This window comes from Lepus europaeus, chromosome 6 (assembly GCF_033115175.1).
Source record: "Lepus europaeus isolate LE1 chromosome 6, mLepTim1.pri, whole genome shotgun sequence".
NCBI lineage: Eukaryota > Metazoa > Chordata > Mammalia > Lagomorpha > Leporidae > Lepus > Lepus europaeus.
Window position 1 is genome coordinate 86,368,854 of NC_084832.1, and position 16,076 is coordinate 86,384,929.

Genomic DNA, 16,076 nt, shown 5'->3' on the forward strand with positions numbered 1-16,076 from the left:
TTTTTTAAACTTTTATTTAATGAATATAAATTTTCAAAGTACAGCTTATGGATTACAATGGCTTTCCTCCCTCCCCAAACTTCCCTCCCACCCATAACCCTCCCCTTTCCCGCTCCCTCTCCCCTTCCATTCACATCAAGATTCATTTTCAATTCTCTATATACAGAAGATCAGTTGCGTATATATAAAGTAAAGATTTCAACAGTTTGCCCCCACATAGTAACACAAAGTGAAAAATACTGTTGGAGTACTAGTTATAGCATTAAATCGCATTAAGGACAAAGATCCTACATGATATTTTTTTTAAAATTGATTAATTTTCCATGCAATTTCCAATTTAAAACCAAGGTTTTTTTTTATTTTCAATTATCTTTTTTCTTTTATTTTTTTGTTATATAGTTATTTTTTTATTTAATAAATGTGAATTTACAAAGTGCAACTTTTGTATTGTTGTGGCTTCCCCCCCCCACCTCCCTCTAATTTCTAGTCATTTAAAGTTTCATTATTACATCTACTATTTAATTTTGTTGAAACAAGAATAAAAAAAAATTCTATAAACTGTTGAGACTTATTTTGGAAGCTCAAATCTCATTTCCAAGAAACTTCTAAAAGTAAGCAATGGAATCATGGCAAAAGACTTTTTTTTTGCATTAAACACTTTTGGAATACCTTTTATGTGCCAGGTACTGTATTAGACATAATAATTCCTGTTCTCTTAGAGTTTATAGTCTAATTGACATATGAAATGCTGACTAAAAAATACTTAAAATATATATACTTTGAGGTCCTCGTTATGGCTTCAAAATAGATACACATAAAAAGTCTATGTTTAAATTGATTTTTCACTATTTATGTGTATATAGAGTGTTTCTTGTATGAAACAAATTGTCATATGATCTGTTTCAGACCAACTGGTGGGAGTGACAAGTGGACAGCCACAGCTTGTGACTGTCTTTCATTGTACTTAACTGGAGCTGTAGCAACTATAATCTTACAGGTGGGTAGTGGGGTAAGCATTACAACAGATGTGTACTGATGATCTATCTCATCAATGTTTTCATCAGTTCCACTTTCTGTCTTGTTGAAAACAGCTATTTGGATTTTGTTGCAAAATTTTTTCATCTTATTTTCAAATGATTGTCTGAATCAAGTTGTTTTTAAATATGCTTGAATTGATAACTTGCACATTAAAAATATAACGTGGAAAACTGGCATTTGGCCTACCTGTTAAGACTCCCACTTCTCACATAGGAATACTTGGGCTCAATTCCTGGCTCTAGATCCTGACTCTGGCTTCCTGATAGTGCAGACCCGAGGAGACAGCGGTGATGGTTCAAATAATTGTATTCCTGCCACCCATGTGGGAAATCTGGATTTTGAGCTATTAGGCCATTTGGAAAGTGAAACAGCAGATGGGAACTCTATACACACGTGTATGTGTGTGTGTGCGCCTCGAGTGAAAATATATATATACACAACTATATATATAGCCATATATGTATATATATAATATGGATCTTAGCAATATTTCTGAAGCCTTTTGAAATTGTTTTCTTAAATACACTGATTTGAAAGGCAGAGAGAGAGGTCTGCCATCTGCTGGTTCACTCCCCAAATGCCACATCTGCTGAGCCAGGCACCAGGAACTCAATTGGAGTCTCCCACAGGTCAGTCAGTTTCTCTCGCAATCTCTCTAATTTAAAAAAAAAAAAAAATTAAAGATTTATTTATTTGCAAGTCAGAGTTAAGCAGAGAGGAGAGGCAGAGAGGCCTTCCATCTGCTGGTTCACTCCCCAGTTGGCCACAACGGCCGGAGCTGCGCCAACCTGGAGCCAGGAGCTTCTTGTGGGTCTCCCTTGCGAGTGCAGGGGCCCAAGAACTTGGGCCATCTTCCAGTGCTTTCCCAGGCCATAGCAGAGAGCTGGATTGGAAGTGGAGCAGCCAGTCTTGAACCGGCGCCCATATGGGATGCCGGCGCTTTAGGCCAGGGCGTTAACCTGCTGTGCCACAGCGCCGGCCCCTCTTATTAAAAATTTTAAATGATAAATTTAATGGTAGACACTTGTCCTACTGATTAGAACATCTATGTCCCATATTGGGATGCCTGGGTTCAATACACACCTCTGCTTCTAACTCCAGCCTGCTGTTAGTGCAGACCCTGGGAGGTAGTGGTGATAAGTTATTGGCTCCTGGCTTCAGACCTCACCCATGGCCACTGTGGGCATTTGTGGATGAGCCAGCAGATGTGAACTCTCCCTTTCTCTCTGCCTCTTAGAAAAATAGATGGAATTTTTAAAGTTTATTTTGGAGCAAAAATTTGTGATGTCCATGCACAGTTTTGTCATAATATACGTTTGCCACAAACTTTTTGATAGTCTCTTATTGATGGTATATCACAAGATTTGTGTGAGTATGGATTTAAAAAGAGGCATATATCTTTTTGGGATACTTAAAAACATTGTTTCCTTTATTTTTCTAATTTAAGTGTTTTATTTAATGATTAGAAATGTCTTATATAGTTCATTTTTCTGTGTGTGTTTTGTAGTTTTGCTTTTTATAGGGGGAATAAGGCACACCTTGGAGAATATATTTTGATTCTATAGTTCACAAAGAGTTTAAGGAAATAGAGAAACATAACTATTATTTTCCTTCCATTGATGAGGAAATGTTTTCCGTTTGCTTTTTTTTTTTTTTTTTTTTTCTGTGAGGGGTTAAGTTTCACAGTGAGGTCTTTCTTGGCATGTTTTGAAAAATGACTGTCCCTGTTAGCTATCTTCCATGCTGTTTTCTGAGATATTTAATTATTAAAGTAACTTTTCTCTCTTGAGAAATTTTTTTCTTGCTTAGAGAATATATCATTTCTGTATCTCCTACTTTGATTTATCACTGCAGGACAACAATACAACATGGCCTTTACCTGTGAAAATCTTCTGCAGAGATGAAAAAGGAGAGCGTGTGGATGTTTCTAAGTATTTGATTAAAAAGGGTTTGGCTTTGAGAGAAAATAGGTACAGACTTTCTTTAAAAAATTTTGACACCAGTTGATGATGCCTGCATCTCTCACCTGTGAAAGCTTCAAATACGTATTTCTTCAAACCTGAATTGCATCTTATTTGCTCTTAAAGATTATTTATAAACTAATCCCTGAGGAGTCAACTCAGAAGCAGATACCCTCAGAATTGGTTATGTCTCTCTTCAAGCCCATCAACTCTTGCATTCTCAAACTTCTAACATACCAGCCTTTATACTTTTAACTTTCCTTGGGCATTTACACTGAAACCAAAGAAAGAGGGAACATTATAGTAGATAACAGATCTGAACCATTGGCATCTTTTCTCAGAGGTGTTTGAGCTTTTGATGGAAATTCTGATGGTTATACATTGACATTTAAATATATTAAATAAGAGTAAGTAGCTAAAGAGTAATTGAGCAATATTTACTTTTAAAGATCCTCTTGTGTACTGAGTTTGGGTTAAGTACTGTTGGTTCAGAGGGAGAAGGATCAGGATATTACTCATTTATCTCTATGTGTAGATGAAGGGGCATGCTGGAATTTCAAATGTTCCAAGGAGCTGCTTTGTACCATGTCTGGTATACTTAGTAAATTTATTGTCACTCTAACTTAAATACCTGAGATAGGCTGACTTGTAAAGAAAAAAGTTTATTTTTTTGTACACAGTTTCAGAGGTTCAGTCCAAAATGGGACTGCCTCACTAGGCTGGCCTCTGATAAGTCTGTGTGCAGAGGGAAGATCACATGGTCAGTCAGGAGGCAGGGAGAGACAGCACATTTGTCAGCATGATGTAACCATGGAGTGCCACCCTAACCACCTAATCCAACTCAGCCACTTTGTAGGACCCCATCTTCAGACACCATAAATGGATTAAGGTCTGTCCTTGATCAAGTAACTAAGATTCTAGAAACCAAGCCCTTAACACCTAGGCCTTTTGGGGACACACAAACTATTATCCAAACCATTATCAGTAGCTCATCTTATTTGGACCAGGTGCCAGTCCTGATGAAATGGAAAGAGAAAAATAAAAAATGAAATGGGACTTAAAGTAACTGACCAAGTACAGTTGGTTACTTGATGCAGATTGAGAGGCCAGGGCCTTGGCAAGGTCAAGCTCATGCATTTGAGTTAACTGGTATCTCCTAGACTACATACATCTTTTCTGGGTTTTGGTAACTCTGGGATACTACAGTTTTTTGATAAAAGAAGTGTTAAGGTTAAAAAAAAAAAAAAAAGCTAGGCAAGTTAGTACCACAATTATCTGCCACTGATCATGAGAGTTTTGCTGTGCTATTTACTGCTTTTACAGCACTGTCATTTATCGTGGGTATTTGGGAAGTTAACACAGGAATTTACATAACTGTTGTAGGATGCTTATTTTAACAGAAAAGCACAGGAAATTAGAAGAAATGAAAATCTGTAATTCTGTGAACGGTGTTAATATTGCCCTCTAGATGTTAGGTGTACTTTGGAAAAAAAAAATTTATAAGGCAAAGTTAACAAAGAGAGGATGAGAGAGAGACCTTTGCATCTGCTGGTTCACTCTCCAGATGTCCTCAATGGACACAGCTGAGCCAGGCTGAAGCCAGGAAGCCAGGAACAACTTCTGGGTCTTCCACATGGGTGACAGGGGCCCAAGCACTTGAGAGATCTTCTGCTTTCCCAAGCACTTTAGTAGGGAGCTGGATCAGAAGAGGAGCAGCCAGGAGCTGGTGCTGTGGCGCAGTGGGTTAAACCGCTGTCTGCATTGCCAGCATCCCATATGGGCCCCAGTTTGAGTCCTGGCTGCTCCACTTCCAATCAGCTCCTTGCTAATGGGCCTGGGAAAGCAATACAAGATGGCCCAAGTCCTTGGGCCCCTGTACACATGTGAGAGACCTGGAAGAAGCTTCTGGCTCCTGGCTTTGGATTGGCCCAGCTCCAGCTATTGCAGCCATTTAGGGAGTGAGCCAGCAGGTGGAAGACCTCTCTCTATCGCTCTCACTCTGCCTTTCAAATAAATAAATCTTAAAAAAAGTGGAATAGCTGGCTATTAACCAATACCCATATACCGATGTCTCAGCCAGCAGCTTAACTCACTACCACTACAACACTGGCCCCAGCATACTTTTCTGAATTGGAAGAAAATAACATGAAGTAAAAAAAAAATGAGCAAAAAAAAAAAACAACAAAGAGCAAATATAGCATATTACCACCAAAACCTAGTATCTTAATAATACCTTATTTTTTTATAAGAACCTTTATTATTTTATAAGTATACATGTATATGTTCTATCTATGGACTAAATTAAAATCAACTTGAAGGTGTTTTCTAATAACTAGTTAATTGTACAATACTTGGTATATAATTCATATGAATTTTTTGAGAGTATCATGTAAATAGGTAATAGTAATTTAAAACATTTAGGTGAAATTATACTGTTTTTGTTTTTTATCATCAGTCACATAATTTAAAATCATTTTCATTGTAACATGTTCATTTTCATGTAACAAACTAGTATATTCTAGACTATAACAGTTTCTATTTCAAGTGTATTTGAAGGATTCTTTTTGTATAGAAAGTTTTCTCCCTATTTTTATATTTATTCATGTTTAGATGGATTCTTTTTGGGTGTTACAGAATTGATACACTAGCTGACAGCTGTTCAGTATCTGAGAAGTCTCCGGAAAGGCCCCTGGAACAGGAAGATTCAGTAGTTACCAAGTGTACTAAAATTAGCTTTGTCCCCGACAAAAAATCTGCTGGTATAACCAGTGAACACAAAGTTTATGAATTTAAGGAGAAAATTGCAGAACCAAGAGCCCCTGGATGCTACAAACCACCAGCTATTCCTAACATGAAAGTGTTTGAAGCAGTTGTCAGCTGCATTGGTGATGATGGAACTATATTTGTGGTCCCTAAATTATCAGGTGAGATGTTTTAAGTTCTGTAGGGTTAGTCAGTGAACATATACCTAGTATCTCCAGTTGTCTGGTAAGATAGGCATGCATGAAATACCTTGGTAAGCAATGAACTTCTTTAACATCATTTTCACAGGATTTTTAGATTAAATGATTTCCTGCAAGATATACAATGTGCTTTTAACAATGCCTACCACATAGTTATTTGAGTTTTTCATTATTTTAATGTAGCAATGCTAATGTGTTACACTGAGCACGATTCTCAGTTTGGAATTTCCATTTCCACTACTATGGCAGATTATGCAACCCTCCCAAATAAGTCAGGAAAAATGACTGTTACATCAGGATTAGTACACATTGATCTGCCAGGCACCACTGTGTGTTCCTTATTTCCCCACACTATGTCAAAGATGCAGAGTAGGGAGCTGGGGGGGGGGGGGGTGGTAATGCCAGTTTTGTAAGACCTGCCATTTAGATGAGTTTGTAGGCTCTATAAGAAAAAAGGATTTAAAAACTTCTATTTGAAGAGAATGAGGAAAGAATTCACAACAAATGACTGGAGATTCAGAATACTTTGAAAAACATTTAGGTCCTCCGTGATATTTCCTTAGGTTTTTATGCACATGGTTCCTGACTATGGTCTGGGCCCATCCAGAATACTCTAACTCACATGATTCAACACTCCTAGGGCTTAAGTGCCACTAACTCTCTAGTAAGTCTGCCTGCCCATGAGGATATGGTGGCTATAAATTCATCAAGATTTTTCTTCTTTTCTTGATCTCCTAAATACTATTTTTTAATTAAAAAAAACACACAAAATAAACCCGTTCAATTGGCTGTTGTAGAAGAAGTAAATAATGTCTTGAGACCTGTAATAATAGTACTTAAACCAGAAGCTATCCTTGACAAATATAAATACTTAGTTATTGCTAAATTGGTTGACTGTTACGTGCCAAGCATTGTGCTCAAAGTTTTAATCTCCATGCCATGCCGTTAGGGCAGTTAAGATGCCATTGTGGAAGAAACAGAACTATCCAGGATCACACAGCTGTTAACAGGATTGGGGTGAGAAGTGATGCCAGAGCTTGCCTTTTGTGTTATCAGTTATACAGATAGATTAACTTTGGAAATAATGGACTGATAAGCAGTAAAAGCTATTTTATATCCCTAGAATTCTGTAGTGAAACATCAAATAATACATAACATATTCTGTTTTACCTAGATATGTTATCAAACTGACATTTTAAATTAATAGTTCTTTTCTGCTAGGCTATCCGGTATGCTTAGAGCTGTTTTTGACATTTGCACTATCAAAATATAATCAAAGATCAGAATAGTTGTATGCTGTTGATAGTGTTTTGTTTTTGATAGTGTGTTTTGAAGCATAGAGAAACTATTGACAGAATTAGGTTTTTATGAAAGTTCTATGTGACTGACTTTTAATTATATTACCTAAGTTACGAAGTGCTTAAATATGATTAATGACTTTTTATTGGAAAATGGTAGGGAATTCTTCCTAAATGTTTTCTGCTTTTAATAATTTCTTCAGAATTTGAGCTAGCAAAAATGATGAATGAAATTCAGAAAAATTTAAAATGCCTTGGTCTTTTGGAGCCTTATTTGTGGAAAAAGGGAGAAGCTTGTGCAATAAGAGGATCCGACACTCTGTGGTACCGGGGCAGGGTAATGGAAGTTGTTGGCGGCACTATCAGGGTGAGTCCCGTACGCTTTTGTGACTTTCTCAAGGTAAATGCTATTGCAGTAAGTGGTCTTTTGAGTATAAAAACATAAGAATGTAGTTAAAACGTCTCATGATAGGATCAGTTTTTAAGATCAGATCTATGGCCGGCGCCGCAGCTCACTAGGCTTGCGGCGCCGGCACACCGGGTTCTAGTCCCGGTCGGGGCACCGATCCTGTCCCGGTTGCCCCTCTTCCAGCCCAGCTCTCTGCTGTGGCCAGGGAGTGCAGTGGAGGATGGCCCAAGTCCTTGGGCCCTGCACCCCATGGGAGACCAGGAGAAGCACCTGGCTCCTGCCATCGGATCAGCACGGTGCGCAGGCCGCAGCGCGCCTACCGCGGCGGCCATTGGAGGGTGAACCAATGGCAAAAGGAAGACCTTTCTCTCTCTCTCTCTCTCACTGTCCACTCTGCCTGTCAAAAAAAAAAATCAGATTTATTTGTAATTAAATTTTTTTTACTTTTATTTTCAAATATATTTAATAGTTTAGATAACAACAGAAAATTCCAGATAAGGATTTGACCACTTATACCTTAATGAGTGAACTACTTAGCTAGAATTGGTAGCCCTGTTGACATTTGATGTAAAACAACTTGTTTTCCAATATGCTAAATATCAGCCTTAGGGCCAGTGCTGTGACATAGCAGGTAAAGCCACTGCCTACAGCGGTGGCATCCCATAAGGGCACCAGTTTGAGTCCCCACTGCTCCACTTCCCATCCAGCTCTCTGCTATGGCCTGGGAATGCCGTACAAGATAGCCCAAGTGCTTGGGCCCCTGCACCCAAATCGGAGATCTGAAAGAGGCTCCTGGCTTCAGATCAGTGCAGCTCTGGCCATTGCAGCCATCTGGGGAGTGAACCAGTGGATGGAAGACACCTCTGTCTGTCTCTTGTTCGCTCTCCCTCTCCCTCCCTCTCCCCTTCTCCCTATTTCTGTAACTTTCAGATAAATAAATAAAATCTTTCAAAAAAAATCAACCTAGCAAATTTGTTTATGGACTAGTTAATGCTTTCAGAGTAAGGGCTGACTTATGAGGTAGCACTTAAATTTCACTCAGAATCTTCTAAAATAGCTTAAAATACACACATAAAAATACCTTTATTTGCATTGTATTTTCTAAAAGTTAACAAAAATGATGAAGTATTTCATCAGATATTTAGCATCACAGGCAGCAGCTTCACTCACTATGCCATGATGCTGACCCCTCAATTTAATATTTAAAAATGTTTTAAAATGCTGATTGCCAAGCAAACCCAGTTAAACAGTGATACATTGATTTTGTTACATTGGAGCAGAAGAAATAACTTGTTGGCTTTCCTTTTTAAGATAATTGAGAAATTTAATTATAAAAATGAAACGAAGAATTGCAAAACAGGGATTGCTTGTAAGGAATTTGTAAATCTGTTAAGACCCAAAAACACTTTGGTTTTAAGAAAACCTTTTTATGAGGGTAGACATGTGACAGCAAACACAAAGGACTTGAAGCAGGTGTGAGATGCAGTAGTTAAGCTGCCACTTGGACTGACTCATATCAGGGTGCCTGGGTTCAAGTCCCGACTCCACTCCTAACTCCAACATCCTGCTAGTATGCACCCTGGGAGGAAACAGGTGATGGCTCAAGTACTTGAGTCCCTGCCACTTGTGGGAGACCTGAATTGGGGCTTGGCTGTTGGCTTCTACTTGGCCTAGTCCCTGCCACTGTGGTCATTGAGTTGTCTAATAGATGGAAGATGTGTGTGTCTGTCTCATAATAAAGATATACTACAAGATGGGAGAATATGATGTTGCTTTTTTTCCTGGAAATTTTCTCAAATCCAGATTTAATCATCTTTCCAGGATATGCATGTCTATGTTTAACATATCAGGTTTTTTTTTTTCTTTTTTTTTTTTTTTTTTTGGACAGGCAGAGTGGACAGTGAGAGACAGAGAGAAAGGTCTTCCTTTTCCGTTGGTTCACCCCCTAATAGCCACTGCGGCTGACGCGCTGCAGCCGGCGCACCACGCTGATCCAAAGCCAGGAGCCATATCGATTTTTAATAATAAATTCTAACTAAATTTTATCTGACCTGTTTCAGGTACAATATTTAGATCATGGATTCACTGAGAAGATTCCACAGTGTCATCTTTACCCTATTTTGTTATATCCTGATATTCCCCAGTTTTGTATTCCTTGTCAGCTCTATAACACCATACCGGTGAGTACACAGTAATTTGTGGAATGATTGCTTTCAAATACTTTATTAATGATTTTTTTTAAAGATTTCTGTATTTACTTGTAAGTCAGAGTTACATAGAAAGAAGGAAAGAGAGAGCACGCGTGTACACTCTTCCATCCACTGGTTCACTCCCCAGTTGGCCAGAGCTGCGCCGATCCAGAGCTAGGAGCTTCTTCTGGGTCCCAAGGACTTGGGCCATCTTCTACTGCTTTCCCACGCCATTGCAGAGAGCTGCATAGAAATAGGAGCAGCCGGAACTCGAACTAGTGCCCATATGGAATGCCGGCACTTCAGGCAGCAGCTTTACCCACTACGCCACAGTGCTGGCCCCTATTAATGATTTTTTTAGAAATTAGAATGTAAAAGTGAAATCCCTTCCCAGTGTAACAAAAATTATTAAATACCTGCAACTAAGTTTCTACATTTTTATAAAATTTTATAATAAATAAATAATGAAAAGCAGAGAGACAAATGGAGAGAGATCATCCATCTGCTAGTTCACTTCCCTAATGCCTACAAAAGCCAGGGCTGGGCCAGGCCAAAGCCAAGAACTAGGAACTCAATCAAGGTCTCCCAGATGGATGGCAGGAATCAATTACTTAAGCTGTCAACACTGCTTCCCAGGGTACATGTAAGTAAGAAGCTGGAATGGGGAGCAGAGACCAGACTGAAACCCAGGCACTTTGAAATGGGATGCAGGCACACCAAGGAATGTTTTAACTGCTACGTCACCCTCAAAAATAAGTTTATTAAGACAGCCAACAACTTTTATAAAGAAGACTACAAAATTACACAGAAGGGTGCAAAGCATCTAAAATTGTAAAACTTATTTCTTCAATCAGTGAAATTTTAACAGATTTATAGCTGGAAATCAGATAAGAGTGACTTTTTTTTTTTTTTTTAATGGAAAAGGGGGCAGGTGTTTGGCCTAGCAGTTCAGACACCTGTGTCTAATATCAGAGTGCCCAGGATTAATTCCTGGCTCTACTTTCTGCTAATGCAGACCCTGAGAGGCAGTGGTGAGGGCTTAAAGTGATTAGGTTCCCCCGACCCATGTGGGAGACCTGAACTGAGCTCCTCCTGACTTCTGGGTTAGCACCGAGCCAGACCGTTATAAACATTAAAGGAGAGAACCAGTGGATGGAAGTAGGTTCTTACTCCTTCCTTTCAAATAAGTAAAAAGTGTTTATCTTTAAAGAGTGGTATTTTATCTCTCGCGGTATAACAAATTATGCTAAAACTTACTGGTCTGAAACAATAAACCTTCCTTATACAGTATCTGTTGCCCAGGGATCAGGAGTGGCATAGCGGGGTGGTTTTAGCTTGGAGTCCCTTGTATTGCTGGGGTCTAGATGTCAACAGAAGTGCAGTCAGAAGAGCAGCTTCTAGACAGCTTATGTCCTTGTCCCATGAATTTTAACACCTGAGAACCTAACAGTCACTGCTTGTTAATGAATATGTTTTACAGGCCTTGTGCAAGCACTGCCTTGGCATATTGGTCTTTTTTAAAATTTTAAATGTGATGTCTTTAATGTAGGTGTATATTTTTAAAGCATAAAATGTTTTAAGTGAACACTGTGTAGGGAGAAGCTCAAATTCTAAATATTTTAATATTTTTATCATGTATCCATTATGTTCTTTGAAAAACATGTGTTTTATATTATTTAATGTTATCTGTTTTGACTACCTTTGTGTATCTTAATTTGCTTCCTGCTCTGTCTTATTTTGTGAAAGTGTAAGAAACTGAATTTATTGATCCCAAATAGGTGGGAAATATCTGGCAATCAGATGCAATAGAACTTCTTCAGGAACTACTTTCAAAGAGAGAGGTGGAAATTCACGTTATGGTAATTTGTATTTAAAGCTGGTTTAAATGGTTTGCTACAAAATATTACAGCTAACATAATTTGAGGAATATTTTTGATGATAAGCAATGTTATAGGTATTCTTAGATGAATATAAATTATTAACATAAAAGAAGTTACCACTTTGGTTCCAGGCTTGTTTTAAATAAGTTAATTTTGAACAGGTTCTTGAGAACTTCCAAAACCATTGCAGTAATTTGAAAGATTCTTATTTGGATACTGATAGCAGTATCAAATTATTAGAGATGTCTTAAATACATGTAGCAGCCTTCAGGATGGTACTATGTATGCAGCACTGGGTTACATTAGGGTAATTTAAAAGGAAACTGTTAGGATCCCCATGCCCTAGACCTTATGTTGTTAGTGAAACAAGACACAAACCTAAGAAGTTCACACTGAAAATACAATCCAACATGCTGCAAGAGGGGAATAAGTGTATTAGGAATTTAGAGATGATGGGAATTGAGGTATCCTTTAAAGAAAACATAGTACAGTTGTTCTGGCTAGAGAAATGAAATGCACAGAAAGAGGTTTCTAGAAATAGTGTAGCAGTTTGATATAATAAAGTTTTATGAGAAGTGGTGAGTAGGATTCAGGAGAGGTGAGGCCCTTTGGAGCTTTCTGAGCAGTGAGGTCGTGCGACTAACCTGCAACTATGTTTGAGATGTAAAAATGGTAAGGAAAGTATTTGTTTCAAAGGACAATGATGGGATAAAGGATAAAGACCTACAAAGAGGCCCAGATCATGTAACTATAAAGTGGCTTCTGTTAGTGCTAAGAGCCTTCCCCAACTACTCATTCTCCATGGCAGGCCATGAAGTGAGGCAGAGATTGAAATTGCTCAGATAGTCAAGGAGCTTTCTTTGTGCTGATCAGCTTAATATAGTTAGGAGAACAATCTGGAATTAGCAAAGGCTGCTCAGCTGAGTTTCCCCACTTGTGAATGTGCATGCCCATATCTCTACCCAGACCTGCCCCTGGGATTCTGCATTGAGGAGAGTGCTGGGCTCCACCCTAGGCCTGGGCGTACAGTGAAGGAGCATGTATCGGAAACCCTGCCTTTGTGGAGCCTCTGTTTAGTGATGGGGCCAGAAAACAAAACACAAAGTCAAGGGTATATTAGTGATAAATATATAATGTATATTATATATTATTTATATATTATATATAATTATATATATATAAAATGGTGGACCATTTTGTGACCAGGGAGGAGTTTCTATTTTCAACACAGCCATCAGTGAAGACAGCACTGCAAAGTGCATTAGAGGAAAGACCTTGTAAGCAGCATCAAGGGAAAAACCAGAACAGAAGGAGCAAGCACAGGAGAGTGGGCAACGGGGCCAGGCTGTGCTTGCAGATATGGGCACCCTAGGATCTGATATGAAAGCCCAACCTACTGTTCGCTCTGGCTGCTGCAGTGACTGAGGACTGGGCAGTAGGAAAAGACACAAGCAAATCTGCTGAAAGGCAATTGCTGTAGCTTAGTGAGGAGAGTGTGGAAGAAGTATGGAAGAGGTTTCCACCACTCAGCTGACCAGTTATGGACATAGTACCTAATAATTGTCAGTGGACATTATTCAGAGTTTCAGAGACATTATCATGAGCCCTGCTCTTTAGACTGTTAATTTCTTCTGATTCCTGCCATTGTAGGGTGTTTAAATTAAACTTCATTTCTTCACCCTCTGATCATACCTTCTATTTCTCCTATTTAGTATAAATTATTAGTATTATTTAAACACGCTATGTGTGGTAAATTATGTATGGTAAGTTGCTTTCTAGTAAATCACTAGAAAATTCTATACCTTATGGAGATATTCCATAAAACCAAACTAGAAAAAAGTTTCTGCCTCATGACCTGCCAGAACACTAGGAAAAAAATTTTATTAAATTAATCACTAGTCAAACTATCAGATAATACTGTGATTATTAGAAGCCTAATTTTATGTTTTCTGACTAGAATTTTATTCATAAGAGACTATTTTTATAGTAATTATCTTATTTATTAAACTTAAATAGGAATTGCCTGAAAATCCATGGGAGAAATTATCTATTCTTCTATATTTTGATGGAATGTCACTTTCTTATTTTATGGCACATTATAAATATTGTACTTTTGAACGTTCTGAAGAGATACTGAAGGAAGTAAGTAAATTTTTTTCTATAAACATATATAGAAAAAGTTTAATTAAGCCGGTGCCATGGCTCACTAGGCTAATCCTCTGCCTGCGGCGCTGGCACTCCAGGTTCTAGTCCCAGTTGGGGCACTGGTTCTGTCCCGGTTGCTCCTCTTCCAGTCTGGCTCTCTGCTGTGGCCCAGGAAGACAGTGAAGGATGGCCCAAGTGCTTGGTCCCTGCACCCACATGGGAGACCAGGAGGAAGTATCTAGCTCCTGGCTTTGGATCGGTGCAGCGCACCAGCTGTAGCGGCCATTTTGGGGGTGAACCAAAGGAAGGAAGAACTTCCTCTCTGTCTCTCTCCCTCACTGTCTAACTCTGCCTGTCCAAAAAAAAAAAAAAAAAGTTTAATTAAACGTTGTATTTTTGCCATCTTACATGCTAAAGTGATCATATTAAGTGTGTAACTGATCATATGATTTGATTAAGTGTCAGAGGGATCACATAAATAAGACCAAGTGTCTGCTAATAACAATAGATAGAATTACAAAGGAGAGAATGATCCAACATGGGAAGCAGGCCACACAGCAGACTCAGAATGAAAAATGCCCTAAACAGCACTCTGACCTCAGAATCAGCCCTTAAGGCATTCAGATCTGGCTGAAAAGCCCATGAAAGCATTTCAGGCATGGAAAGCCAAGATACTGTGGCAAAAAAATGATCTACACATAGGATCTGTGTGAGATCACAGTGGAAAGAAGGGACCATCAAAAAACGATGTACTTTTCTCTGAAAGGAGGAAAGAACTTCCACTTTGACTATGGCCCCGTCTCCAGAGGTTCCATAGCCTTGGCAGCTCATGACAAGAGCCTCAGGTGATCACTGACATCATAAATAAGAGTGTCAATTATTAAATCAACAATAGGGCCGGGGCCGCGGCTCACTAGGCTAATCCTCCACCTTGCGGCGCCGGCACACCGGGTTCTAGTCCCGGTCGGGGCACCGATCCTGTCCCAGTTGCCCCTCTTCCAGGCCAGCTCTCTGCTGTAGCCAGGGAGTGCAGTGGAGGATGGCTCAAGTGCTTGGGCCCTGCACCCCATGGGGAACCAGGAGAAGCACCTGGCTCCTGCCATCGGATCGGCGCAGTGCGCCGGCCGCAGCGCGCCGGCCGCAGCGCAGCTACCGCGGCGGCCATTGGAGGGTGAACCAACGGCAAAGGAAGACCTATCTCTCTGTCTCTCTCTCACTGTCCACTCTGCCTGTCAAAAATAAAAAAATTAATTAATTAAAAAAAAACAATAGGAGTCATTGTGCACTTGCTCCCCATGTAGGACCTCTGTCTTTAATGAGTTGTACTATGATAATTAATGGTAAAACTAGTCTTCAAACAGTACTTTATACTTTGTGTATCTGTATGGGTGCAAACTGTTGAAATCTTTACATAGTATAGAGTTGGTCTTCTGTATATAAAGATAATTAAAAATGAATCTTAATAAACAATGAGATGGGAGAGGGAGTAGGAGGTAGGATGGGTATGGGGAGGAAGAACTGCTATATTCAAAAAGCTATACCTATGAAATTTATATTAAATAAAAGCTTTCTAAAAATAAACAAATGTCACATTTTCTGTTACACCTCATGTCTTAAATATGATTCTGCATATCTGACATATTCAGAGAGCCCAGAGGACTTGTAAATTCTTTGTTAAGAAAGCAATGTTCTGTATTATGCTTTATAAATGTCCTGAAAGATTAATGTTTTCTGTACCTTCTAACCTAGGTATTCATTCATATGTTATTCAACATCATTTAAATGTAAGGATACATGTTATAAAATCTGTAGAATTAAATTCCACAAAAGAGCTCTCTCCCCAGATAAAATGTTTTTTTCTTTCATTTGACATAAAAGCCATATATTACAACATTTCTCACATCGTGCCTCATTCAGAGCCACATTTGAGCTTATTCTCAACAAATAGTCCATTCTAGTTACCTGGTGCTTCTATTTTTAATATTTTTAAAACAATTAGCTTGTTAAGATGTAGTTTCACATTAGAAGATAGCTGGATTGGAAGTGGAGCAGTTGGGACTTGAACCAACACTCCAGTATGTGTTGCAGGCGATGTACGCAGCAGTTTAACATGCTGCACCACAACACCAGCCCCAGAATGTTTTTGACCAATGTAGAAAACTAGTTTCTTAGACACTGTGACATTACCCTGTA

At 38.9% G+C, this 16,076-nt stretch overlaps 1 protein-coding gene across 2 annotated transcripts in view; it reads left to right on the forward strand.

The window, feature by feature from the left end:
* Window positions 1-16,076, forward strand: part of RNF17 (ring finger protein 17) — a 111,986-nt gene that overhangs the window by 86,197 nt on the left and 9,713 nt on the right. The window contains exons 23-29 of one of the 2 annotated variants that reach the window (XM_062195398.1): window positions 907-1,009; window positions 2,893-3,008; window positions 5,634-5,923; window positions 7,464-7,627; window positions 9,730-9,849; window positions 11,637-11,717; window positions 13,755-13,880. In XM_062195398.1, coding sequence (XP_062051382.1) covers window positions 907-1,009; window positions 2,893-3,008; window positions 5,634-5,923; window positions 7,464-7,627; window positions 9,730-9,849; window positions 11,637-11,717; window positions 13,755-13,880 — 1,000 coding nt within the window. The remainder of the gene's footprint in view (window positions 1-906; window positions 1,010-2,892; window positions 3,009-5,633; window positions 5,924-7,463; window positions 7,628-9,729; window positions 9,850-11,636; window positions 11,718-13,754; window positions 13,881-16,076) is intronic. The other variant, XM_062195399.1, reaches the window with a different exon arrangement.